Source organism: Megalops cyprinoides, chromosome 14 (assembly GCF_013368585.1).
Source record: "Megalops cyprinoides isolate fMegCyp1 chromosome 14, fMegCyp1.pri, whole genome shotgun sequence".
In the NCBI taxonomy this organism is placed as follows: Eukaryota; Metazoa; Chordata; class Actinopteri; order Elopiformes; family Megalopidae; genus Megalops; species Megalops cyprinoides.
In genome coordinates, this window is record NC_050596.1 from 24,039,907 (window position 1) to 24,067,828 (window position 27,922).

Here is a 27,922-nt window from a genome sequence, read left to right on the forward strand (position 1 = left end):
AAGAGTTTTAATCCATTTCTTCCTGCCAGACATGGGCATACGCAGGAAGAGGGGTCCTCTGCAGGCATAAAGACTCAGAAGGGAACAGAACACCTTCCAGACCATTGTTTGAGGAGAGCGACAGTCAGCGACAGCCATCGATTTTGTGCTATGGCTCACAAGTCCCCTTGTCAGCTGTTCGCAGTGAGTCATGCAAACTTAGCCAGCCGCATATTTTAAAAAGCGCCCTTGTTTTGAACGCGGACATTTTCGTCTCCAGCATTCCGCGCCTGCAGCTATGATCAGCCGCCAGCTTATGCGTTGCTACTGGGAAAAAAAAAAAAAAAACATTTTGTAAAGATACTGTCATACTTTCTAGCTGGTAATATTCCAGCAGTACGGTTCTCCTGGCCATATGGAATCAATGGAGGGATGGGGTGAAGTGGTTGTCATATGGACATATTTACTGGACACTTTTGGAGTGACAGAGGAACATGGAAGACATGAAACACTGGCTTTTAAAACAGACATACTGAAGGCATTGTGAGCTTAACTGACACAAGTGCTTAACTGAAGTGCTTGTGCTTGCAGCTAAGAATGAGACAAGAGCTGATTTTACATACAGTACTGGACTCCAAATGGAGTAGGTTAGAGTTCATACTATGCAAATGTGACATACTTTTGATGAGTCAATTGCAGGAAAAATTTAGTCTTGTGAGGAACTAGCAAGGGGTCTGAATACTTCAACTCATTGGTTCCCTAACTCCATGTGGAGACGTGGTTCCAATGTATTCAGTTCTTCGTTTATGCATTACTTTGTGAACTTATTCATTGTTTCTTTTTTCATTATATGTTCACATAAGGTTCTCTAATGAGTAGACTGAACTTTACCAACGTGAGCACAGTTTGGGGGGAAAAAAATCCCTCACGTACACCACTGAACTCTTCACTTTCAGGCACCCTACAGTGCAACTTCAGATTGTTTCAAAACATTAACCTTATTCTAGTTAATTAGATTCTGGCATTTTTTTTTTACTATTACATGAACTTGCAAGGGACATTTAACAGTGTAGACAGAGACCATTGTAGATCTTTAAGTGTTACATGATAAAAAACTAAAAGGTTTGGACCTACAACCCAACAAGGGTGTCATGTGCTTTAGGCATGAGAACACAGAGCAGGCACCACTCTTCTCCTGCTCCACCCCCGAGGTTTTCATCAGAGCTGTCCTTACCTCAGGCCGCCCTGTTTCATTGTTCTTGACCCTGCTACCTTGATTGATTGGCTGGCTGCTCTTACCTCACGTTGTCGTGTTTCTGGATGTAAATCTTGTGAAACATCATATCCTCCTGTTTGGCATTGATGTCGGCTTTCATCTCCATGGCAACGTGGCGGGGAAGCACGGAGAGCAAAAGGCGCTCCTGTAGAAAGCGAGAGAGAGAGAGAGAGAGAGAGAGAGAGAGAGATGGGGGGGGAGAAGGAGAGAGACAGAAAGAGGGAAAGAGAGAGAGAGGGAGAGATAGTGAGGGAAAAGGAGGGGTGAGAGATAGTGGAGAGGGAGGGTTTGAAAGGGTAAAAGAGAAACGGACAGAGTGTGAGAGAGAAAACAGAGGGGGAGGAATAACACTGCTGTCCCTAGGAGAGACCTATCTAATTGAGCATTGATGACATCCCCGCCCTCGCTCGCACGCCCACCGGCCCTGCTGAGAGAAGATGTCATTGGCGAGAATCATGGCCCACCTGTGATGTCATCTTTGTTAGCGCGCAGCAGTGTGGGGGTGGGGAGGTTTCCTATCATTATCTGTCAATCCAGCCAGTTAGCTCCATTGCTGACTGGGTGCTGTAATTGTGAGAGCTGACAGTCCAATAATGGGTCAACTCTGAGCTAGCCCCACTCAAAAGTGTGCGAAAGGGCTTGACTCGAGGTGGAAGGATCTGCAACTAAACGTCCTGGGAGCTTTTTTATTTTTTAACAAGTCAGTTTCCTTTTGGTCTCAGCCACCAATCCTGAAGCTGTCAGTCCACTGCACACAGGACATCTTCCCTCAGACCCTGCAGTACCTGCTGCTGATTCTCCCTCTGCGAGTGGAGCCGGGCCTGGATGCACTCCCTGGTCTCCTGGAAGGCTTGCCGCTGGGAGCCCTCGGCCGGGTAGTGGGTGCACACCCCCACGATGTTGGTGCAGGAGAAGATCAGGACGTTAGACACCAGCTGCAGGGCAAAGAGAAACAGAGATGGGAGATTATCAGAAGCTTCAGAGTCAATGCACCTCTGGCAAAAGACACTTCTAAAGAGCTGAAACACCTGTTAGTGTTGCGTTTGTGTATGCATCTGTGCATCTGTGTGTGCACGTGTGTATGTGCTCACGCCTGTGGGCGCATGCACAAAGGTGAATGTTAGCATGTGGAACTTTCTCCACTATCTTACACAGAACTCCCCCCCCCCCCCCCCACACAGCTGCCTTGTTGTTGTCAACAGTGTCTGGAACAGGACATCTCAACCTGCCAACATCTCTAAACACTGGTATCAGAATATGAAGCCCTTCCCAGCACAGCATGTGGCTGTCTGTTTCAATGAAGATGTAACGCTGTAGACATCTCTGGTATGACCTGGGTAGCAGCACTTCAGCTCAACACCCTGGCTAATTGGCTGTGTGCGCCCCGACAAAAAGCAGCACTCTGCCTCCAACAGGAGAGGACAAGGAGACAACGGAGATTACAGGCCACCCCAATGCACAGAGCCTGTTAAACAGAGACAGACAGCTGACCTGCATGGCAGGCCCTAACACTGAAAGCTTCAACCTAGGCACACACCCTACTGTACAATGGATCTCACAATGGTGATCTAAAGCTGGGTGAATTATGTTTCCCTGACTCTAGCTATCGAAGTGGTAAGCGTGGTGGACAAAGGGGGGAGAACATGAGATACAGCAACATGGAAGAGGGGGGTGGTGGAGGAAAGAAAAAGGGAAAAATGGGGCACAAGTAATAATGACGAAATTAAAAGAACGGGAGAAGAAGGGAAGAAAGATAGATAACACACTCGCACACACATTCCTTCTACTGGACCGGTCACCTCAGCCAACCAAAGCATCTTTATCTAACAACAAAAGCCCGTCCAAATCGGAGGTTCAACCACAAGATTCCATTTTGACAGAGGAAGGTGTCACACGACAAACGTGCTAAATACAGTCTGCACAGCCAATTTGTGGCTTCCAAAAAAAATCTTAGGACAAGGTTTTGAAAACCCCTGACTGGCTGTGCTCTTGGGATTGTGGTATACAGTGAGTGGCTTTCAGCATACTTTCCTTTCACCACTTCATTTTATTTCACAATAAAATGAAATTAATATCTTGTCATCCCACCATCAACCCAAACCCACAGCTACATTCTGAACCATGAAACAGCAGTAGCTGCTTGAGGAATAATGAGACAGAACTAACACAGAGACACACAGACACAGGCACAGACACACACACACACAAACACGCACGCGGACACACACAGGTGAGGGTTATTCTCGATTCTGTCTCAGTCAGACGGTTGATCATGGTGGGTTCGAGCAGGTGCTTAGCTCTCAGTGCAGCCTCCCTCCTCCTGGCTGAGGGAAACAGCCCACGCTGCAAAGCTAGCGGCACATCCATGGAAACCATTGCTTCGCTCTGCTCCCGTTTCCCTTTCAAACAAGGTCCCAGGACACTAAGTGGCCCTTGAACGACGTGAAGCAGATCCTCAGAACCACCAGAAAAAAGTAAAATATATCACATAAAAATACTGTGATATTACACTGCTGTAATACAGGCAGCCTGGTAACAATGCCAGTATTGTGAAATTATAAATACTACAACACAGCAGCATTTCACAGATAACACATTTTGGTAAGAGGGGTCCTGATCTTGCTATCCTTCTGTGTGGGAGCGCAGCCTCATAAGAAGCTCTGTTTCTGTGTGTGGGGGTGGCGTGTGGCTGGCGGAGCACTGAAAGCGGCCTCAGCTACATCCCTTTCAGCATCCGACAGCGAACGAAAGCTCGACCAATCAGCGCTCGCGACTTTTCAGAGGCGATTCCTCATCCTCGTACCCGTTTGTTTTCTGGCGTCCGAAATGCCAACTTGCGGCTTCCTGTTACAAACACGCCGTCAGCAAAGTCGATGCAGAGACCAAATAACGCTTAGCACTGCCAAGACGGCCTCACAGCAGCCTCTACAGCGCAAGCCCACCTCCCCCTCCCCCTCAAACACTTACAGACTGATTCAGTTCAAGCACAACAAGAGACAGAAATGGTACGACTGAATATGTATTAAGGGTAAGCTGGCTGGATTGTACAAAGGCCCATGCTTCTATAGGGGTATAGCACAGAGCAGCTGCCAGACTCACGCATACACTGCATCTCCTCAAATTCCATGGAAACCATAGTACATCAGATAAGGCCTTAAGCTGTATCAAGCCAACGCAGATATTCCACACCAATCATCAGGCTCGACGTCTTTTCCCCCCTTTTCTCTAGCCTTATTTGGAGGTCAAAGCAATCTCCAAATAAATGAGATATAGAGCTGGTGGCGGCCACTTGTGATTTTTTTTTTCATGATGTATCGAGCAGTAGTCCATATTCAGCCAGTACAATGCCAGAAGAAATCAATGGCCTGTGCTACACACAGCATCTGAATCACAGTGTGCTGCCGAGGGCAGCCGACGCTCCTGAGCTGCTGCGGTTACAATACTTATTAATTATTACGCTGTGTGTAACGCCTCAACGGAGCCTTGGGACAGTGGTGAGAAGCCATGTTCGATTTGACTCCTTCAACAGTTCTCCTGCAAACAGCTGTCCAGTCTGAATCCTGGAAGCTGGGAGGACAACTGAAGAACAGTTTGGCTAATTGTCTGCTATGAGCGCAGAGTATCATTTCAAAAGATAAATAACCACAGCGGCATCTCCTGTTATGGTTTGTGGCTCGGGGTTAAGTCAAGTGGTTTTTATAAAATCATTTCTGTATTTGGTGAACATCTACTATTCATCTAGACAAAAAACATCAGTGTATGTATAAGACTGGGATGAAATTCTTTTTTTATCTCAGAAATTCAAACTGTTCTGTTTATATTGTGTTGCAAACGCAGAAACAGGCTACTGAAAGCATGAGTGAGCCACGTGCTATTCCTGCAGGACTCAGCACTTCACAAGTGGTTCCCATACACTGTTTGAAAGCATCAACGCTGCGCAACACTTTTCATCACAGTCGGCTACATTACACTACATAAAAGAGCTAGTGCCTGGATGTGGGCTTACTTGCTCGGGTGTGTTATTACCAGCTAGGTGACACAGCAGAGTTTATTGAGGACCGCTTCCCTGCTGCATTACTCACCAGCCTTCCTGGTACTGTACAGCGCTAATGTATAGTACACCGCGTGCAGGTCAGGGCGTCTGAAAAGGGCCATCAGCGCACCTCCGAATTAATGGATGTCTCCAGTAGCACTCAGCGCCACAGAACGGGAGCTTTTCATTGTTCACAAAAACCAGAAGAGCAACAAAATACAGGCCCCCGGTGTCCTGTTTCTGTCCCCCCCCCCCCCCCCGTCCCTAAAAAAGGCACAGTGCACGCATTCAAACAATGAGATGCTCAGTACGTGACGGACTGAAACAAAATGGCTCCGCGGAACGTGATACAATGATCGTGTTCAGTAGGACGTGACGGTGCCCCACGGGAGGGCCTCCGTGGCTTTGTGACTATGTGCATCATGCCTTCCGGTCACTCCGCACCTTTCAGTCGCAGCCCGAACATCTCCCCATTGCTAACCTCAGTGGCACATGAGACAGCACCACAGCGAGAACGAGACATCCAGCCCCTTTCAGCTCACTGTTCGACAGGAATCCTACAGACTTAGTTTTAGTGCTAGATGTCCGTGGGCCCATTCTTGGTGTCATTTACAGTACCAGTCAAAAGTCTGACCTACTCATAAAAGGGTTTTTCTTTATTTTCCACATTTTAGAATAATAGCAAAGGCATCAAAACTATGAAATGACACAAATGGAATTTTGCAGTGACCAAAAAGCGTTAAACAAATCAAAATCTTATATTTTAGATTCTTCAAAGTACCCAAAAATATTTTTTTTAAATAAATTTGCTTTGGAAAGAAAGTCATGCATTGACAAATATAAATAGCGAAGCTGATTCCTTAACTAACAAATTTCAAGCATTTAAGCATAAGTCTTTAGATCAAAACATCTTTGAATTCATGTTTCCTATTAACTTAAGCAGATGCATCCAAACCTTTTGACTGGTGCTGCATCAGTGAGGCCTCCCTCTACACTGTCGCTGGGCCGGGGTGCATTGACCACGCCCTGCTGAGGAGGGCACTGTGGAGCACCTTGAGGGCCAGGCCATGCCTGCTCTTGGAGGACTCTGACTCAACCCCGGCTCAACATCGCCATCATTTCCACCGCCCTCCCTGATTAAGATTTGATTTCCCTCCATGCGGCCGGCAATCAGCGTAAATGACCCTGCCGGTCTGAGACGCAGAGGGGGGGGATGCTTTCATTTGCTTGGGCTGTTTTGCTTCACTGCCTTATCACTGAGGCACAAGGTTTGAGTGCGCATTTCTCAAACGCCAAAAACATGTTGTTAACGTACGAAATTAAGGTGAGGGGCCAGACGGTGTCGGAAATTCACTTAGACTCGACTTGACTCTGAGTGTGCTCATGATTATCTTGTTAGCGTAAAACAAATCTTGTGATACAAACTGCTCACCTCACCTGATGCTGATATATAGATACTATGGATATAAGAACACAAACACTATGCCATCACAAATCTCCAGCACTAAACTCCCACGCCCACTCACAAATGTATTCGACGGGGAAAAGTGATTTTCCTGTTCTTCTGACTTTGAGAGGATCTTAAAATCATGAAGAATACAAAACTAATTTTCTGAAGTGTTTTCATATCATGAGAAAATATGCCTCCCATTTCTCTAAAAAAATGAAAATATCTTTTTAGAAAAAGATTTCATATCTTATGAGGAAAAAACACAATTATGAGAAGAAATTATATGTAATTCATATTTTTAAGATGAGAATTTTTGATGAGAAATATTTTTCTTCATAAGAATATTTTGCCATGCGGTCGACGTGCTCTCCTCAGTCACATCTGTGAAATTCTAACAAGCCCCGAAGCAAGCCAATCACGATGCGGTCCACCATCGGCGGTTACCAGGGAACAGTCTGAGCGTTTCTCTGTTGTGTACCTTTCAAGGTACAACATTATTCTAGAGGGCGGTTAATGATTGCTTTGCCAGTCATAAAACCCACAGAGCAACACGGTCTGGCCATCAATATTTGCTTGCCAGAGTCTCTGTTTTACCCTCCACGCACTCCCTCTCTCCCACCCCTCTTCCCCTCATCCATCCCTCCCTCCATCCGAGGAAAACAAACCTTTCTCTCCACCTTCACACACACTACAACTGCAGCCGATGGAAACGGAGCGCAGCGGCAGAGAGCTCTCCGCAGCGGACTGCACCGCAGACTTGGCCAGCACAAAGGGCAGCATTGTTTCTGTTGCTGTAATGCGAGTCATGCGGGGAGCCTTTTGCAGGGGAAGGCGCTCTCTCTGCGAGGCAATACCTCGGACATAATGCTCTCCCTCGCCAGCTCACAGCTTCACTTCCTTAGCAGCCGCACGGCCACACAGGGCCACGTGGCTGCCTGAAAAAGAACAAACCGGACCGTCGCTTCTTAGGTGCCAGCTAACAAATGTGCACTCCAGGACCGACCTCCGCAGGGGCTGCAGGAAGGACCACAGCGGATGTTAAGGCCAGAAAAAAAGCATTCTACTTGGTCAGATTTTGGTGATTTCCTGTAATCCTAAGGAGTCTTGTAGGAGCTTGACCATTGATAAACCCTGGTTCATCATTCCATAGGGACCATCTGCCCTCTATGGGTCCTCCATGGGTCACACCTTCCTGTAGTGGAATAAGACCGGTGGGATTCTTAGAAAGAGAGAGCCCTTAGTGTGCCCTGCTAGCTACCCTCTGAATATTGCCCTTGTAAAATAAAGGGAAGCCATATTTCACACTGAAAGCCCCGTGTTAAGCAAAGTAGAGTCAAAGTTCAAAAGCAGCTTGTCCAAGTACTGTGTGACCTGTGATTTAATCTCCAGAGGGAACATCCAGGGCCAGATCTAGAGGCGAGGGGAAGTGCCAAGCTGCGGTTAGCACTAAGACAAGGCCCAAGCAGAGCATCCCATACTTCATAAAAAACATTGCTGCATAAATATGAAGCTGGCAGAATGGAGGAACGAACTCCATAGGTCTGCTGCAATGTGTGCAATCAATAAAATGAAACAGAAATCCTATGTATCGCCTGTCCCAGTGAGTACAGTACAGAGAGGAAACATGAAGGTTATCAGACACATCACCCAGACGAAAGGGAACTGAAGGGAAACTCCACTTCACTCAAACATATGAGTGAATCATAGCCAACAGAAAAATTGCATGGGCTCTGAGCACTGAGGGGGAAGTAGGCCTTTCTGACAGGCCAGATTAGATGCATGTAATAAATATGCACTTATACCAATGGTATTTATCCATCCCGAATAATAAAATGGCTTGTGCTTGACAGTTTTATGGTAGAGTAAATGTATTTTCAAAGGGAGAGAGATAAAAAGCAATTTGTGACAATTACAGGGGAGGCAAGTTCCACAGTCGGCTCTGGGGATGAACGGACAGTTGGGAATTTCTGAATGCAAATAAGGGCCCTTTATTCAAACAATGCGATAAGTTCAACCCAGAGATATCCTCCACATGCTGGGAATACAGAAAATAGAACCGCAGTTACACAGTGTGAATCTATGAGTTCTTCTGTGGAATTGTGTATTCCTCAGTCTCCAAAGCAACACAATTCAAGCCCAGCACCCTTATTCTGAGTGCTATACAAAACTGTGTACCTTTAACTGGAAATCATTTTCCTCTTGCTTCCAAGAAATGCTCGTTTTTTTTTCTAGGAAAATATCCACGTGACACGGCAGGGCGTCATTACAGGAATGCAATATTTTAGCCTAGATGCTTTTAACGTCAAGTCAAATTGCCACATTATTTACGAAGCACCCTTGTTTCTAAATTCTATATCTCTAACAGAAATGATTTATTTCCTCTACGAAAGGTTCAAATTTATGTTGAGGTTGGATCAGAGCAGATATTCACGGGACGTGTAACAGGGGGCAGGCCATCCATTATCGGAATGCAGTATTTTACGGGGGGTCATAAATGTCACCAATCTGAATCGCACCTTTGAAGAAGAAAGGTGCACCTACCGCTGAACAGAAGAAAGGTGTTTCCATTTCATCTCCTGCTTCAAAAAGATTCAAAGCCAATCCAAATATACCATCTTCACAAACACCAGCCACATGTCATATGGGGGGTGCCCCGTGCCTCTTTGATGTGAGCGGCAAGCAAAACCAATTCACTTCCTCCCTTACCTTAGGACCCCCGGTACTATTAAAAAGAATGGTGTTGCCAAAATGCATCCCCCTTCACTACGCCAGAGGAAGAACACTTTTTCCCAGCCTAGTCCCTGAAATGGCCTTTGCTCATCACCAAAAGGAATTCTTTCAAAGTGTTAACTTCCATTCCCGGTGGAGGATGGACAGGAATTCCCTAAAATGGGCAGAAAGGTGCACCAACACTGCCATCAATGGATCAAAGTGAGGGGCAATTCACATCTGTGTATGACCTCATACGGACAGTGAAAGATGGAAAGAAAAATTACACTTAAACTAGGAATCTAATAAAACAAAGCTGACATTGATGTTGCATCATCACCAAATTTTAAGAATCAGAAACAACGAGAACAACTACATGTGATTGTTTGTCCCTAAGTGAACTCCTATTGTGTTTGGTGTCCACTGCTGTGTACCAGCAGAGATCCAATTTGCTCATCTAAAGTTGGCAGAGGAGCATGAGGCCCCTGCTTTGAAGTATTTTGAGAGAGGATCCACACAGAGCAAAGGGGCGGTGGTGGTGCAAGGACTGTCCACATCAGCCCAGTGGCTTGTGGGTAATCAACAGTCTCCTTCAGCACGTCACTGGTCTTGTGCTCTGATGTTATGGCTGTTTTTGAAAACATGCAACACCACAACATCGCTCTTCAAACAAGTTTGATAAGTCAGATATACACTAATTACACATAGCTGCTAATGTAATAAGGACATCGGAACGACTGAAAGGGATTGCTTGTGGCCTTGAACCACTGCTACTGGCCTTGTAACTCAGTCCTTGTGCCAAGCATTATTTCCCAGCTGACCATAATATGTAAAAAAAAAAAAAAAAAAGTTAAGAATGTCTTATGTAAAATACAGATAGCACAAACACCAAGAGTGGCACTCAGCAAAATGCATACCTCTGCCACCTTCAACAGTTGTCTCAATGCCTGTAAGGCCTCACCAGGTAGCCTAAATAAATCCCCATTTCAAATGAAAGGACTCATTTTTCTGGGATCAAATTATATCGCCTGTTTGTAAAAGTCCTATGTATAGTATGGCACAGCCCAAAAATGCAGTTCTTTTAAATAATCTAAACATTTGTCTTGCAAATCTGCCCATCTTTTTTTCCAGTTATCCTTTTCACATATACACAAACAACCACACAGAGAAGATAATACACAGTGGTTAAGGAGCAGGACTAGTAACCAAAAGGTTGCCAGTACCCTTGGGCAAGGTATTTAACCCAAAACTGCCTCAGTGAATATCCAGCTGTATAAATGGATAACATTAAAAAAAAATGTAACTGATGAAAGTTGCTCTGGATAAGAGCATCTGCTAAATGGCAATAATGTAATAATGTAATAATAAAAGATAATATAGCACCTGCTCCACCTGCTGGTGGTGCAGGTAAAAATGTGATGGCCCCAATGAGGACCGCACACTAACTCAGTAGGCTGAAACACTGAGGATATGAGTGCCCTCACCCTGCAAGTGGCCTACATATTGTCTCTGTGCACTTGATGAAAATATATGCAAAGCAGCACTGTGGAGCAATACACACACATGGGGAGAGTCACGCCGCTTTCAGCCATCTTCTTGGTATCCGATCAGTATTTATGAATAACATCTACTGTACACTGCACAGAGACAGGCAGCGCTGGGATGCTGGGGTTAAGGTAAAGGAGTTTTTGGCAGAGGGGCCTGCTGGGGCTAGGTAACTCCCTGGGGGGTGTGTCAGGTTAACCAGAGGCCCTCTGGCCTTTCCCTGGGGGCTTGTTTGCTAAGGTGACATGTGGCTTTGACCCCGAGGCTCTGATAAGCGGCAGGGATTGTGTTCTCATTTCAGGGTGGTGGGGTCACCGCTTTTTCCCACGAGGAGCTGGTTTCATTTCCTCTTTCCAACTGTAGCTTTGTAAAGAGGAAATGTAAGACTGTAATTGTTTGGACACCCACAACGCCTTACACCAGGGGTCTGCCACCCTAGTTCCGGGCGGCACAAGCGTGTGTATTTTGGCCTCAGTTTGTCAATAACTTAATTTTATGAATAATTGGGTTTATAATTGGGTTTATTGGGTTTATAATATTCAGTGTTACATATGTGAGAGCCACCTGCAGTGCAGTGCTCTGGGGATAAGGTTACCTGAACCTCCCTCATTTATTTATTTAGCAGTAAAAACACGAGAAATCCCAAACTTAAGATTGACAAACTATGAAAACATTCATCGTGGTTTAAAAGTGCAACAAGCACAGGCAAGTGGGAAAAACCCCAGCTCTTAGGTTGGCCCGATGATGCCTCAGTGCACATTAATCTTTGCAAAATGAAATGGATTTCAAATTAAAAGTGATATTATTTCAAACGTCAAAGCATACATTCGATTTTAAAAATTAACGTTTTATTGCAAGTCAGTAATTCTTCAGTATATAGGACACAAGGCAGTTTTAGTTTTACTTCTTCAGGAAAAATGCATGTCCTATACGATGGCAAATATAATTTTTACTTTTAAGGAAGGATCCAGAGCATTATCAAGCCCAGCTGGGTCCTGCTGGCATCCTGTCAGGCCTAGCTGATAAGCATCACTCAGCTCCCACTGCACTTCCTGGGCTGTCAGAATATAACAAAAAATGAATTTAAATAGAAGGAGAGACATATGTTGTCATAGACACTGAAACAGGGGAGAAAAACTCAACTCTATAGATTTCCCAGGCTTTTCTGTTGCAAATGATGTGTTAGCTAGCTAATTAACAAAATAAAAATAGATTCCACTATTTAGACATCACATTAATCCTTGTTAGAGAGGTATAATTGATAAATACATAGCTTCTTGTGCATTTTTAAAGTGTAAATCTGTCACAACTATTAAGATATTGTGTTGTATCTATATCACTGCACATCACTAAAAAGACTGCCTACTCTAGCCTTGCTTGCCTGCAACCTGGCCAGCACCAGACAGGTTACAGGGCCAGCGCTTCAAGGATATTTCTCACTGAGCTCAACTAAAAATGGGCTGAGCTGCACCTGGCCTCTGAGTTTGGCTCTGGAAAGACAGCTAAAGCAGAGTGCAAGGGGCTGCCAGTGCCAGAGAGATGAGAGCAAGCGGAGAGGCCGTGGAGGAGGAAGAGAAGGCTTACAGTCAAGCTGGCAGCGTAAGAGGCCTGTTCCTTTTGGCAGTAATGAGAGGCAAATAAGATCTTAAGCCCCCTCCCAAATTAATCCAGGAAAAATAAATTTTCTAAAACATATAAACCATGAGGGGGAAAAATGCTTAATCCAAGGAAGTGATATATTTTGGGGAGACAGAAATTCCAAACAGTGGGATAAGTGGGTCAGAAGTATTCTGCGTTGTGTAGGAACAGCATCTTCAAGGACCAAGCACAGGCTAACCTCCCCCGTCTCTCCACACTGATTAATGGCAGGCCTCCCATGTTTGCGAGTGGTGGACGTATCAACCCTCTCTGTGAAACTTAATGAAAATGTGTTCAAAATTGTTGTTTTTTTGTGTGTTTGTGTTTTTTTCATGAGTGTAGAATCTAAATCATGTATCCCTCTTACTCTTGCTCTCTATGAGTACATTTCTCTCAGTTTCTTTACCAATATACCTGCAGTAGAAGATAATTAAAATGGCTGCCATGCACAATAACGGGAAGGGAACGGGAACCAGGTAGGCTGACACATCATTTTACTCTGCCTTTTTCAATAAATGGCCGTTAGGGAGGTTCTTTATAAACTGCTACACCCTGCCAGCAGGAGGAGGGACAGCGTTTGATCTAAATCAATCCAGAGTCACTTCTGGAGAGTAGAGGAATCCCTCCTCCTGCAAAAGCCATAACTCCTCTTCGTTGTGACAGCTCTGTACGCAAAGCATTCCATCAGTGCTCTACCCATCCAGCCAAGATCATTCAGCCCACAAATCTCTGAGCTTCACTGTGACCTCTGCTGTGATACTCCTCAGCACTCCCCCAAATACAAACATGTGCTGCACTATGAACACATGACAAAAAAATAAACAAAGTATCATATATATATATATATATATATATATATATATATATATATATGTGTGTGTGTGTGTGTGTGTGTGTGTGAGAGAGAGAGAGAGAGAGAGAGGGAGAGAGGCTGTCCCCATTCTACAATAATCCAGCTAATACTCGTCCAAACCCTTTATAAAAACAAATGAAACATTTTACGACACAAAACACAGATGTATGATGAGGGAGATTCAGGAGTAAGAAAAAAAGGCATGAAAAAGAGGAAAAAAAGCTGAAAGGCTGAAAATCTTTCTCACTAATTTTCTCCTTGTGTGCACACTCTCTTGCTCTGTCGATAAATACATACATCATACATGCGTCACATGCATCTTGCAGGTCTCCATCATGCATCTTGCAGGTCTCCATCATGCATCTTGCAGGTCTTTCATGTAGTACTTTTTGAAATACTGAATATTTACCCTGTACTTCATGTATAACTGTACTTCAATGTACAAATATTTATATTGCTTTAAGATATAAATGATGAATGTCTGACTTAATCTCACATTTCCCAAGCTGTTTTTTTTTTATTGAATCTATATTCTGTGGTCAGGAAAGTAACCCCACTTAGAACATTTCATCGATGGGAAAATAAGATTTGATTCCCAGCGGTCTAGTTTCCAGCATGGATTCCTAGTACACACCAGGTCATAAAAGGCAGCACAACCTGTGTGTGTATGTGTATGTGTGTGTGTGTACATACACACGATACTGTACACTTACATGCCAACGACAGGAAATAGCAGAATACAGGTTGCTAGGATACAAACACCATAATCACCAGTGCTAAACTTTGAGGAATATGTGACACTAATGAATGTCACTGCCCTCATAATAATTTGCTTGTTGTAATTAGCAGCCTTGGTGATTAGCAAGAGGTTGCTGCCATTTGGATACAATAAGTATATTGTACAAGTATCAGTAGGGTGTAATTTTTCTTCTACATAGTCTATTAAAAAACGCCATTAAAAAATCCAACAAGCAGAAAATTTTTGAACCAGCCAGGGACAAATCAGCCAGGCTTCGTGAGCTACAAAGAGCACTGAAGAACCGTAAATAATATTTCTTTGATGGAGATATTTCACAGTGAAAAAAAAAAAAACACATAAAGACCAAAGCAGGACAAGACAGATTGAACCTAGCACGGAGAGAGGATTCAAGGAGAATCCATTCACAGAGCCAGCTAAGAAAACCAGTGGAATAAAAAAAAAAGACCCGTGCAACTCTTAACCAACACTCGGAATGAAAAGGAAACAGAAAGCCCTGTTCGAACAGGATGTTCTTACATGGAGCACTGAGCGAAGTGGACGATGATGAAAATGCCTTTTGTGTGCCATGTGATTATGTTCTTGTTCTGCTGGGCATTATTTTTCCTCAATAGCAGCCTCTGTGTTCTGCATGGCTGATGTAATTTGGTTAAGCAGACCTCAGGAACACACAACCAGGGTCCTATGAGACTCAGCTGGGCCCGATTACATAACGACCGGCCAATGGGCATGCAGCCAGCGGCCCAATAGACACGCAGTAGACAGCTCTGAGTGCTCCCGCTCGCTGTTCCACGCCATCTCTCCACACTGTCCCACGTATGTATCGGTTACAAAGCGCATTCATGCAAAGAGGGGTTTGTAGGTCATCGCTGCCCAGACAACCTTGCTGTGACAACACAGGGTACTAACACTGCAAATGCTGTGGGGACAAAAGCTGTATTTAGCAGAGCTACAAGGGACCAGGAGGAGCAGTGACAGGAGTATACTCTGAGAAACACTGACAGCTCTGCTGAAGGAGATGTCTGCAAGCCCAGTGATATGCAGTATGCAGGGATAAGGAGTATGTTTGTGTGTGTGTGTGTGTGTGTGTGTGTGTTTTCAGTGAGATAGTATGTGAATTTGTGTGTGCGTGTGTGTTTGTGTGTGTGTGAGTGTGAGAGTATGTGTGTGTACAAGTTGTGAGTGTGTGTGTGTGTGTGTGTGTGTGTGTGTGTGTGTGTGAGAGAGAGAGTGAGTGTGAGAGTATGTGTGTGGATGTGCGTGTGTGTGTGTGTGTGTGAGTGAGCATATTTGAGTCTGTGTGAACATGTGTATGAATGTGTGCGTTTCCCACGGCTGGGAGCTGCATCCACCAGCGGCCTGAGAGCTGGCAGAAAGACACATACTACCACAAATGGACTGGTTTCCTCATTCTTCTCATTTCTAATACAAATATAATCTTTTTGGAAAAAATGCTCTTATCACAATATAAGCATCACATAAAATACTGGTTAAACATGTCTCCAAGTTTTTTTTTGATTTATGAAGAAATATTAATTGTTTTTCTTGAAATTAAAAGAAAGAACTTAAGTCTCATTTTTAGAAAGCAGGATCCACTTAAGAAAATGATTTGGAGACTGGGCATGGCTTACACAAATGCTCTCTTCAGACAACACCCTAGGGGACAGGATGTAAGAGAAACAGCCCAGGTGAAGAAACAAGGGAAAAAATGTCAGTGTCTGGGCAGAGAGTGGAGACCTACAGCCTGAACTGAGTGTGTGTTTCCGGCTATCCTTGGGGTCCTGGCACTCTCAGCATGAGTTTTTCAATTAATTGCCACTTTCAAATATATCATTTTAGGCAGAAATTTTACATTTTCACGTACAGTATAGATATTAAATGAATTCCATTTCATGTCTATATTACATCTATATTAAATAAAATTACAGCAGTAATAACTGATAATACTATGGAACAAGCTTCAGCACAACATTTAACAGAATCATGTTTTTTGGAAACCCACAGGCTTCGGCAGCGAAAATGGTTGAAAACTGTTTTTTCAATGAAAAAATCACAATTCTCATGATTCTGTAGTTGCAGAAAACTACAGGGCCCCTGCCTTCTGCTTTATTAGAGCATACGTAACGATCTAAATGTGACCTTTACATCTACTTTAAACATGCAGGACGGTGTTCTGGACTCCTTCTCTCCGGTATGTGCATTTCCTGAAGAAATCATACGTGCATTAAACAGCGAGGCTCATAAAAAGAGCACGATCGTGGGATTTGCGTTTTATGAGAAATAAATGCAAACAAAACATGCCGTGCGTTGTGGGTACTTTCAGCCAGGAGAGCGAGAACAGAGGGACACTGTGCCGAGGGCAACCGAGTGGAGAATGACCATACAGGGAACGCAGGCGTCTGAAAAGCCTCAGAGCGCACGAAACTGGAGTAGGCAAACAGAACAACAAACAAAGGCGACCGATCATCTTCAAAGTTTTGGGCCTGCACACCTTCCCCATCTAATAATCTGAGTATCTAGTGTGTACCAAAATGGCAGCTCATTATAACGGTCAGATTCTTTTCAAACACATGGTACACTCACTTCTAGGCTACCAATCAATGTCTCATAAATCACAGATTCCTACTAGGAAGAACTCACTAACAGAAAAAAAAATCCACACATGGGCATGTTAAGGGTAAAATGAACAGGGCGTTATTAATTATTATCAGAAAAAATCAGTTCTAGATCACTCAGACTATACTCAGCTTACTTAAACACATGTAGTGTGATGCCACCATCCTGATTTTTATTTCCTGCACTTCATTTCAGTTCCGCATGTAGCATGCAAAACATCTGACAACTCAGTACGCCTGGCTTGCCAGCCTAATCGTCATTGATGTTTGTGTGTCATTTGATCTGATTGCCATTCAGTCTCCAATTAAAAGTATGGCAGCTGCTCTCTTCAATGCCTTTTTCTTGAGGTCACTCACTGATTAATCTCTGTGAATGAAAACATTTGCACTTTTATTCTTCCCCTGAATCTTAATTGTGCTGTTCTCTGGACAGTTCTTACACACACGCTACACATATCATTTTTTCACAACTAGTAATCAGCATTCATCCAGGTTCAAGAATCTTTGTTTCCCCGACAAGAGTGCAAGACGTCCTTGTTGTGTGTCATTTTTATTCACGTTTTTGACCCATCTGATTCCAGTTATGTCTGGGCAAACTCCTCATTGAATTGTGATCATCAACGGTGTCGGTCTTCCCCCTATGCAGAGTTGTGGGACACTGACTAACACATGGCCCAGTAAAGGGCATGTTCTTGATCTTCGAGTGCATTTTTCTTCACTGTAAAAGGACTTGACCAGCGTCCCCTTTGTCTGCTGCATGAGACAGTTCTGAAGCCTACAGAACTGCAGAACAAAAGTTTACAGTATAGATTTAATTTGTATGACCACCCTAGTTAGTGTATGTCAAGGCATCCCTCTTTAGTACAGGGAAAGACTTGCATTTTGTACATACTGCAGGAAAATCTAAATACAGAAATAGGTATGCAAAAGAAAACTAATCTTGTAGTGGCATGACTGTACAAATATTAAGAGAAAAGATAAACATATCTAGGAATGTTACCAGAGGGAATCACTTCGAATGTAAGATAGACAAGGAGCTTGAGCAATGAGTAAAATGGAAGCTGACCCATGTAAAACAGCTCTGCTCATAGCTTCAGCTCTGACTGTAAAAACTGTAGACTGGAACTGGGCAGGAGAAACTGTGCTGCCAGCAGGGGGATTTGAGCCGGTTTGGGGATGCGTAGAGGGGACTGCATTCAGCCCCAGGTGATTCACCCCGGCAGCGAGATACGGGTTAATTCAATTTTACGCAACACCACAGCGTGACTCCTTGTTAGCAGCTTCAGTACCTGGCGTATGCAGCAAGCTGTTCTCTCTTCCTCACTGAGAAAGGCACTTACCAATGTCTACGTCATTCACGAGGTGTCTGACAGTTGTCTGCCTCCATACTAGCAAAGTGTTCTGGCAACCCACGCCTTCAGCAAACCTTAGTATTGTCCCTTGAAGCGCGGCATTCATTCTGCTGAGAATGAGACATTATCTGTGCTCGTTTTACAGCTTTCTCGCACACTTATCTTTCATTTTGAATTTTTAATTTCCTGTTCAAATAATCTAATGCAGAGTAAGTTAAGATTCTGACAGCTTTACACCACACACATTCTGCAGCCTATTCATGCAGCTTCCTTTTCCAGGGAGAGACTGAGGTACAGTAAAAGCCTCACGCTCAAAGGTACCACAGCAAGAATTTGAACCCGTGACCCACAAGTCAAGTCTGTGCTCACTACAGTACATTCTACAGCCATATTGTAGATATTACAATAATCCCACAATATCGCTGGCAGCAGCCTCCCCAATATATACTGCACGGCAAGTCGTCAGGTGAAGTTTGTGTTAAATGTGATTGTGCTGATAGTGATAAATACATCATTCCACAAAACAGAAACAGCCTTTTATGTTAATGAACCCGGCATGTGCACATTGGGAGATGGTTTAGCATGATAAAAACATTATCTGCACCTCTGAAAGACAACAAAAGTCTTCTTGTTTGTCATCTTTTGTTTCATGCAATTTTCTGTTGCATCTTTGGAAACTGGAAAGATGGGAAATCTTTGGAGTAAGTTGAGCTGAAAATTGGCACCTGATGTACTTTTAAAATGTTTCCAGCAAATCTTCATTTGGTACATTAACCATATAACCTGCAAGCCACACAAGGCAGATGGGAGCTGAAACTGTCACTGAAAAGCATACGAAACTGACACAAAACTAGAGATTATGCTCCTAAATGCTTTCAATGGATGATGACCTGCTGAAAGAGCAAGGCTTCTACTCAGTCTTCCAGTGTTTTTGAGCAATCGGAGAATTATCCACTGACAAAAAAAGCATTTTGGACAGTGTTTTGTATACTTCCCCATTCATTGAAATGCACTCACTGGTGGCAAGGCCTGCTTACATCATCGTCTGGAGGAGAAGGGTTAGATTCTAGGATTACAGGATGTGGTTCTGAATGCTAAATGTGTATGCAAGTCCTGGATACACACCATAAACATAAAATATCTGTTTTTGACCACAGTCATCCTTTAAGTTTGATACAACTACATGATGCACAGAATGTGCACGTAGGATTTTTTTTCAACTGATATACTTTCTATTACAAATTAACTAGTGCATTGCTTTTTCAGACCACAAAAATCTCCCATTCCTGATAAATACATTAATTGCCCTGACAGTGCATATAAATCTCTCCAAATATAGCACTCCTCTACCAATTTTATGGACATGTCCAAAAATCCTCCTGGTTTGACAATATTATATACATAATCGGGTAGAACATCGTGGGATTATCCCTAGATATACTTTGACTGGAAATCAAGGACTCATTTGCGGGGGAGATGTTAACACAGTGCTTCTCCTCTCTGGCCTCAGACTGGGTCAGTGAGTTCTGGAAATGCATTTTTAATGAAAACACTTTTAGGTCAGGGGGGAGACCGGCCTTTCCTGCCAAATCACAGGAAGCACGGAAGGAGAAAAAAGGGAGAGGGGATATCGCAGGACTCTGGTGAAGCCGTGCAGCAGCAGCTGAAGTATTACTAATGTCTGGCTGCGAGGGAAGAGAAGGAGGGACCTCATTAGGCCGTGTCTACGTCCGGGCGCGCCTAAAACTGCTACCGCCCACATTACTCAGGTCACTCTTTTCATCCATTATCGCAGGGCCTGTTCAGCCAGCGCAACGGTCCCTACAATGTTTCCACTGTAATATTGCTGTAACACCCTCAGAACTGTACCTGTCGGTGCAGATGTAACGTTACAAAGCAGAAGAAAACACCTCTCATGCTGTCACTTACAATGTTGCTTTGAATCTGAATTTCACCATCTGCATCACGGGTAGTTGAGTTAAAGGTCAGATCGAAATCACCCAACCCCATACATGCTACCCATGTGGACTTCCATATGGGTCATTCTACAGGACTCATCTTGGCATGACTCTCTCGGATTTTCTTGAAACTTGGCACATAAGTTTGTCATATGGAGGTCTGAACATAGCCAACATTTCTAATTCATGGTATGAATAATTTCTGAGGTACAGTATCCTTAATTGAAATAGTCTTTTTTCCATTTTTCCATCACAATCATGATGTCATACTGAAGCTCAATTTGTGTCCTGAAAAATTGGTCTTGACGTTTGTTGAAAATTTACGCATATTCATTTTTCAAATAAATAAATGCCTTTCTTGATATATAAACAACCCCATATCTTCTTGCAAATGGTTGGTTCTCCCTGTTGATGTTAAAGTGTCTGCATCTGTCCAGACATTGTTCCCACATAGAGGAATATCATCAATCCTTCGTCTGTGAATGATCGAGCCGGTCCAGCTGGATGAAGCTGGTCCAGTTCCAAAGTGCGCTGGAGAGACTCCAGAGCACGGCCAAGCCACCGTTTTCCATCATACTCTACTTTGGCAAAAAAAAACCCAATGTCTTCAAAAGCTGGCTTTTCTGGGCCAGCAGTGACCACCCAGGCAAACACACATTCCAAGCTATTTGAAAAGTCCATTGGTCATAGCTTGTAAACTGTAAAAACTTCCAGTAAATTTGTATTGCCACAAATAGGATTTCAGCATCCAGACAGAGCATTTCTTTGCCACACCTCATGCCAGAAATGCATGTGATGGTGTCGGGGGAGCAATTACTGCGGCTTTTACTGCAACAATTACCACAGTCTAAAGCAGTCTCAAAATGAACAAATCATGACACCAAGACAACTCTTTAACTTTAGAAAAGTGAATTTATCAGGTATAACAAGCATTCCACAGTGAAAGGCTAAATTAATATAACAACCTTAAAGGCAGATTCAGTGATGCTAAAATAATCACAGGTATCCAAAAGTAACATGCATGTCCCTGTGTTAAAAACCAGGCCTTAAATGAAGGCTGAGTTAAATATCTTGGAATCTAGGCATTACATATTACTGGTGGTTGATGAAATAGACCTGGCATCAGTCTTACACTGTCTTACACAGTCCACTCAACCTGTTTTCACTTATTTTGTGAGACTACGGTGAGTAACCCATGCCCGCTGGTAGATAATTCCCTTCATTTAACTTGTATCTCATGCAGTAATGACCCTTTTCTTCATCCCATGTTAAAGAATGAATTTTCCCATTTTTAAAAGGAAATCACCAATTGAATGCTAGTCTTATCCCACTGTGAAACTCTGAGCACTCACATGGGAGCACTTGGCATAGCAAAGGCTCTAATATACTTACATGCACCATTTTTCACACTACAAGTTTCCCAGCACACAATAGCAAAGTAAGCACCAACTGGAGGATGGGCACAGCTTTGTTGATGTGTTCCAAGAAACCTGCTGGTTCCTGAAAACCTGCAGGGTGTCTGAGAGCAGCAGGATTAGGAAACCCCTGTCAACATGCCTGCCTCTATCCCCAGTGGAACAAATCCAGTTTGTGGGCTCCCTGTCATTGCTGGTTGATGACATGGCTGGGATGGAGCCTGGGCTCTAGGACTCAGCACGTGTTCAAGATGAACGCCTTAACCACTGAGCCACTCCGGAGACAATTTCAGGGTATTTATTACCAATCCCAGCCAAAAGACCATCCAGCCTGAACAATAGAACAGAGAATACAGTATGTGATTTTTTTTTTATTACATGAGAACATCTTTAAATCACTGCTAATAGTGCTAATGCTGTCCACCACATTGGAAACTAAATGTGCTCTGCCATCATGTGCAGAGCGTGCCAGTTACTCCGTGCCAGGAGAAATGATCCAGAATAAGCTTCCTTTTCTGAATCCTTAACTTAATCATCATGAGCTACTAAAAAAACTGATCCTGGACCAGTAAGGCTCAGTGAACAATGTGAAATTGTTTTATGCAATGCTATGAGGATTAAACTATGACACTTTAAAATTAAGTGGAAAAATGTATTCAATATTCAATATGTATTGAATATTGAGAACATTTTTTCCTATTTAGTCAGAAGTATGGAGAGCACTGTAAATCATACAGCATATACCATGATGAGGTATATGAGAAGAATGTGTGATAATGCAGTGATTGAAGCATCAGAAATCAGTAAAAGAGTCCTGTATTATATAACCCCCCCCCCCCCACACACACACACACACACACACACACACACACACACACAAACAATAACACAAACACACATAAACTTACAGTTCACACTGTAGTTAAGTTCAACTACTAATACTTCATCATCTGAAAACAACACAAGCATTCACTTTCATTCCATAGGAGCAAAGAGAGGACAGAATACAGTGTTTTTCACAACACTTACAGCACCTTACTGCGCCACACACCCGAACAGAGAAAAAAAAAGATTAAAACTACAGCATACTGGCCCATATTATGACCATATTAAAAAAAGGACACAGCGGGTGAGAGGGAGAGGACCAAGGAATGAAAAACACCAAGTTGGTGGGGTGGGGAGTGGTTAGTGGGGCCTTCTAGCACTCATTTTATCAGTACTTATTTTTACCAGCAAAGACACTGGTTCTGGGAGACTGAGCATAATTTGCTTCAATGCAAGCTGGCAGCCGGCACTCCGTCCCACGATTAGTGATTTTAAAGAAAATGAGAGGCCAGTGCATCTCTTTCATAATGCTCACAGACAGCCCGCTGCAGAGCCAGACCAAATCACATCTGAGTCCAAGTCGCCTTTTCAGAACTCGTAATTGGAGTCAACAGATGGTCAAAAGGTTTGACTGTTATGGAGTGGCTTGTGTGTGAGCTCTTGGTACTTTCCAGCCCAGATTCCCTTTCTAACACGCTGGACCACCTGACAGCAGTGCCGATTATGGTGACACAGACACATGTACCGTCACCTATAATACAGGCTTCTACAATTAGCATGACTATGCTAGCTATGACACTGAACCCACAAAACTCTGCCCTCATTCAACATTGTTTGTCGGCAATGCAATAAAGCCCTGATAGGACAGAGAAGTCTGGCACAAATTGAGCACAATTTTAGCAAAACCCAATGCTGCCTTTCTTGTTGAAGGCAAAACATAAATAAAATTATAAATACATGCACGCTATGTCTGTCAAAAAGCATATTTTCCAACCCCCTGAAAGTGAATCAAAGCATACCGTGAGAGAACCACTTTATTCTTAAATCTCTCTGTTTATCTAATATGACCCTAAATGGTTTCTAGTAGCTTGTGGCTGATAAATACCATTGTGTCCTCTGGGCTTTCAGCACGCCTCATTTCAGACAGTGCCCCTCGGTTCCCCATTCTGTTTTAAATACAGCAGATAACTTCATCCATCTCCTGGGATGATTCATGGAGACCAACATTTTGCAAGCTACAGCAGAACACACCCCCTGAGGTCAGAAAGCAGCTTATACACAGAGATACCTATCTTCTTATGACCAGCTGTACCTAATGTGTTTTGGAGCATTTAGGCTTCCAGGGGTCATCTGACTAGTGAGGATACTGAGCCAAGAAAGCCAGTTAGCTGTGATTTCTTGAGACGTTAAAAACCTCGCTCCACAGTGCATGTAAACTATGCTAACAACAGAGATACTTCAGGAGGTAAAAAGGATCTCCATAACAGGTCAGGATAAGTCCTGTATTTCAATCGCTGCCAAGAACATGGACGGCAAAGCCAAGTCCACATTACAGTGCTACAACACAGCAACAGTAACTGACAGTAATAACCCTGATAAAATCAATGGGCTGAATGAATCGCTCTGCACATGATGGCCTCAGTGAATACAGAGCAGCCTGGCGACTGGCCCCCTCAGTGACGAAAAAACCTCTGATGCCCATCACGTGACCAGAGTCATTTTTCTCCCCCTCTCACTCACTCTTTCTCTATCTCTTTCTCACACATAGACACACACAGAAACAGGCATGCAAACATATGGCCGGCGTACTCACACGGACACTAAAACGCAAGCATACTCCCACACAGACACAAATGCATGTGTGCACATACATGCACATGCACACACAAACGTACACACGCAGACATGTACAGATACAGTAAACATTGTCACGTGTGCAAACAGGCAAATGCTCACAAGCAAACACATACATAAAAACACATGTGCATGCACGCACACTGCCATGTACTGTACACACAAACCCACAGCCACACACACACACACACACACACACACACCTGGCTGAGAGCTGATTAATGTGCTCATTAACAAACTCTCTATGCACCCCTACAAAGATGAGCAGAGGGGGGCAGGCTAATCTACACTGAATCTGGTTCAGACTGGCACCACAAATCCCAATTAATTCTGCACCCCACGTCCTCCTTACAGGCCAGATCTTCTGGCACAATTTGACCCTGACCAGTGAGACCTCAGTACCCAGCGCTGATCACAGACATCACAATCCTGTCTAAGGGCATGTTCACATATACAATTTGAAGTTGCATTTGTCTTTAAACTCACATGTTTCCAGCGTTCACTAAGTCAATGGTCTTTACATGGCTTATTTTTAAATTATCAGTACATCCAGCCAAACATTTTCATTGAGTTATACTTTTCCTGCAGATAAACCCTTGAGACCTCTTCTGTCTTCCAACAGCTGTGACTACAACAGTGTCAAATTTCATTGATTGTATTTCCACTTCTCTTCTGCTAACAACTCTCTGGTAGGAAACCTTAGTTACTGAGTTAACAAAAGATGCAACAATATCAACGAGGGAAGCTGGTCTCAGTTGTTAGTGAGCAGTCTTTTCCATTAACATCGTGAGGCTGATGTCACTATATGTCAATCAAATGTTGCTTTAGATGGCTAAAAGATTTTGTGCAAAAAAGCTTTTAAGGGAAGTGTGAAAAATGTCAACACAAAATGAACCAGCTATCACTCAGAACCTTGCCTGGAGTCTGTGTGTGGAGGCTGATGGTCTTTTAAAGGTTTCAGCTATATATAGGCCTAGTATTGGAAATAATAGCACTTTGTTGCTCTTAGCAGTAGTACTGTGTCACTGAGTATGGAGGAGGCTCTGGCTCTGGAATCCAGCTGTGTCTGTCTAATATGTCAGGGATGCACACTTCACTTCATTCTCTCTTCATGCAGAAAACTGGAAACAAATATGTTTTAAAGTACCCCAGACTTTAGGGAATCAACAAACGACTTCCAAAAAAGCATCACATAATGCATAGCTGCTGATCATATCATCAAAAATACATATCCCTCGTCAACCGCAATGAAATATGTTTTTAATTTCATCAGTGTTAAGCTTCTTATGTTCAAAAATGCAGACGCCACATATTTCATATGAAAGTATTAGTTTTTCACTCTGCAGATTCCTCCATTTAATCTGTCCTTTTGAAAGAAATCGAATGCCATACATCAAAATTATTAAAGAGACTAAACTGAAAAAAATTGACTCAGTGACATATTAATGGGTAAAAAATATTTCACCGTTATGGAACTGAGTTATTTTCCCAGTAATTGGCTCATTGTGATATTTTTAACTCAGCAGAAATGATTGCGGAGAGTCAGGGGAGAGAAGCAAGTGGCACAACACAAACATAGATTGGTGTTTTCATGGCAACTGCAGTAGCTAAGCCTGAGATACGGTGGTCTATTTTTAGACCCATTAAGAGCTTAATGTCTTTTCATAATTCACGTGTTTCACCTTTTGATCACTAATGGATTACACTTGCAGCTGAACAAGTGTATCAACACTGGGCAGCATTGTTCTGACTGTGAGCCCAATTACGGGGGCCAGAAAATCTGTTAGTGTGGAGTATTGTCCAAAACTGTTAACACAGCAACAGGCATACTGTTAACCCAAATGTATGGAGTTCTAGTTTAAAAATGTATTCTGCATTGTTTTATTTCTTATAATAAAGATCCATTGAGAAAATTTTATGATGAAGACAATGCCATTTTTCCATGAACTAAGTAGCATTCCTATATACAATTACTAATATTCTGTTGTGGTACAAGTGCGAAGGGGGCATTGATAATGAACACAAATGACTGTAGCCTAATGAACCTGATAGCTTCATTTGATAAAACTCCCTACATCACTTCTTGCCTTGATTTTTATGGATGTTTTTCACTAACATATCAGCCCAATCACTACTCAGCTCCCCTGACAAATCAAGGCAGTTCAACCCTCCCAATCCCAACCTCCTGTGCTCAGTACCGCTGATAAGGCAGCTGATAAGTCTTGCATCACGGTCAGAAATGACGGAGGCGGTGATGACTACTGGAAGCAATTTGCAACGGTTTGTTAGCATTGACTTTGGCCTCAAAATGTATGTGCGAGGAACAGATTGCAAAGACAATCACAGCCCCAGTTCCAGGCCCACAAAGTAAGCCCTCATTAAAATTAGCTCTCTAATCGCCACTTAAGAACACTGTTTAGGAAAGTGCACACAGCTTAGGACTTCAACAGCCCAAAATCTGAGAGCTAGAAGGAGGAGGGAGTCCTAGCCAGGTTTTGTTTGGTGTTTTGCTTGACTAATAATATAGAAAATATGTCTGAGGCCACAACATCAGAACACCTTGTGGAATATCGTGTAAACAGAGGCATCCTAATGAGCATCCTCGTAGAACACAACAGCCTACGTTCCATTCAGTATGGTCTAAGAATAACACGTATGGATTACTACAAAGTGCTAAAATGTGAAGGGTAATACACATAGGTCATCCAACCTGTCATGTATGTCAAACCTTTACAAAGCTGCACCTAAGTCTCCTCGTCACATTATCAAGCTCCTCAATTTTCCTACTGTCAAAACTCCAAGTGCTACAGCATCAATAGACAAAACATTAGACAAGGGACCAGATCCAAACTTTAAATAGTGGAAATCTGGCACAGACAGATCATAAACATGTGCTAAACATATTCATAAAGCAGATTTACAACATTCGGGTGTCCAGAATCAGCACTCAACCCCCATTTGCTTGAATTTGCTTTAACACTTCTCATGTGTTTCCCCCATTAATTGTGTCCCACAAATATTACCAAATGTTCTCACACAGTTGCTTTCTTTAATTACGTTATTTAGCAAAAATGCAAGGTTCTGGCAAAGAGACAATGTAAATACCCAACCCTAGCGCCACTGGGATTTGGATGGAAAGGGGAGTGGGGGTGTAAGGGGGGGTGTGGGGGGCAGGGAGGTGCAGGGGTTGGTTAAGATTGGCCACAAGATTAATCCCAGAGAGCCAAAGTTTCCTTTTTATTCCCATGTCTTGGGTACCATCCTCCCAGCTGGTTCTCATACACATTTGGACTCTTATTAAGGGCACTGTGGTTCTGAGGGTGGGGGGTGGTGGGACACTTGAAGGGAATGGCACAACTCCAATGCCGGACTGCAAGAATCCCACTCTCTCCGTCCCGGTTAAGCCCTAGATCCACATTTAACTTTTGTTTAACCTCTGTTCCAGCTTTGGAGGGCTATATATGGACAGGAAGAGTCTGCGGAAAATGGCGCCCCATTCTTATCTTAACTCAGCGTTCCTTAATATTTCTGTCAAAGTACTCACAAAAAATTTCAAAGGAATCTGAGAGTGATGTTCTTCTCTGCGGCCACATCACAAAGACGATTTTTTCCAAAGCTACATTTGCTTCATGAATAGCTACTTCCAAGTGTGCAATCTGTAAT

The 27,922-nt window shown here is 43.3% G+C and overlaps 1 protein-coding gene across 1 annotated transcript in view; it reads right to left on the minus strand.

The window, feature by feature from the left end:
- The window catches only part of adcy5 (adenylate cyclase 5), a 97,281-nt gene that overhangs the window by 41,377 nt on the left and 27,982 nt on the right, over positions 1 to 27,922 (minus strand). Inside the window, exons 2-3 of the mRNA XM_036545305.1 lie at positions 2,041 to 2,190; positions 1,279 to 1,400 (exon numbers count right to left, since the gene is read on the minus strand). Of these exons, the coding sequence (XP_036401198.1) occupies positions 1,279 to 1,400; positions 2,041 to 2,190 (272 nt within the window). The remainder of the gene's footprint in view (positions 1 to 1,278; positions 1,401 to 2,040; positions 2,191 to 27,922) is intronic.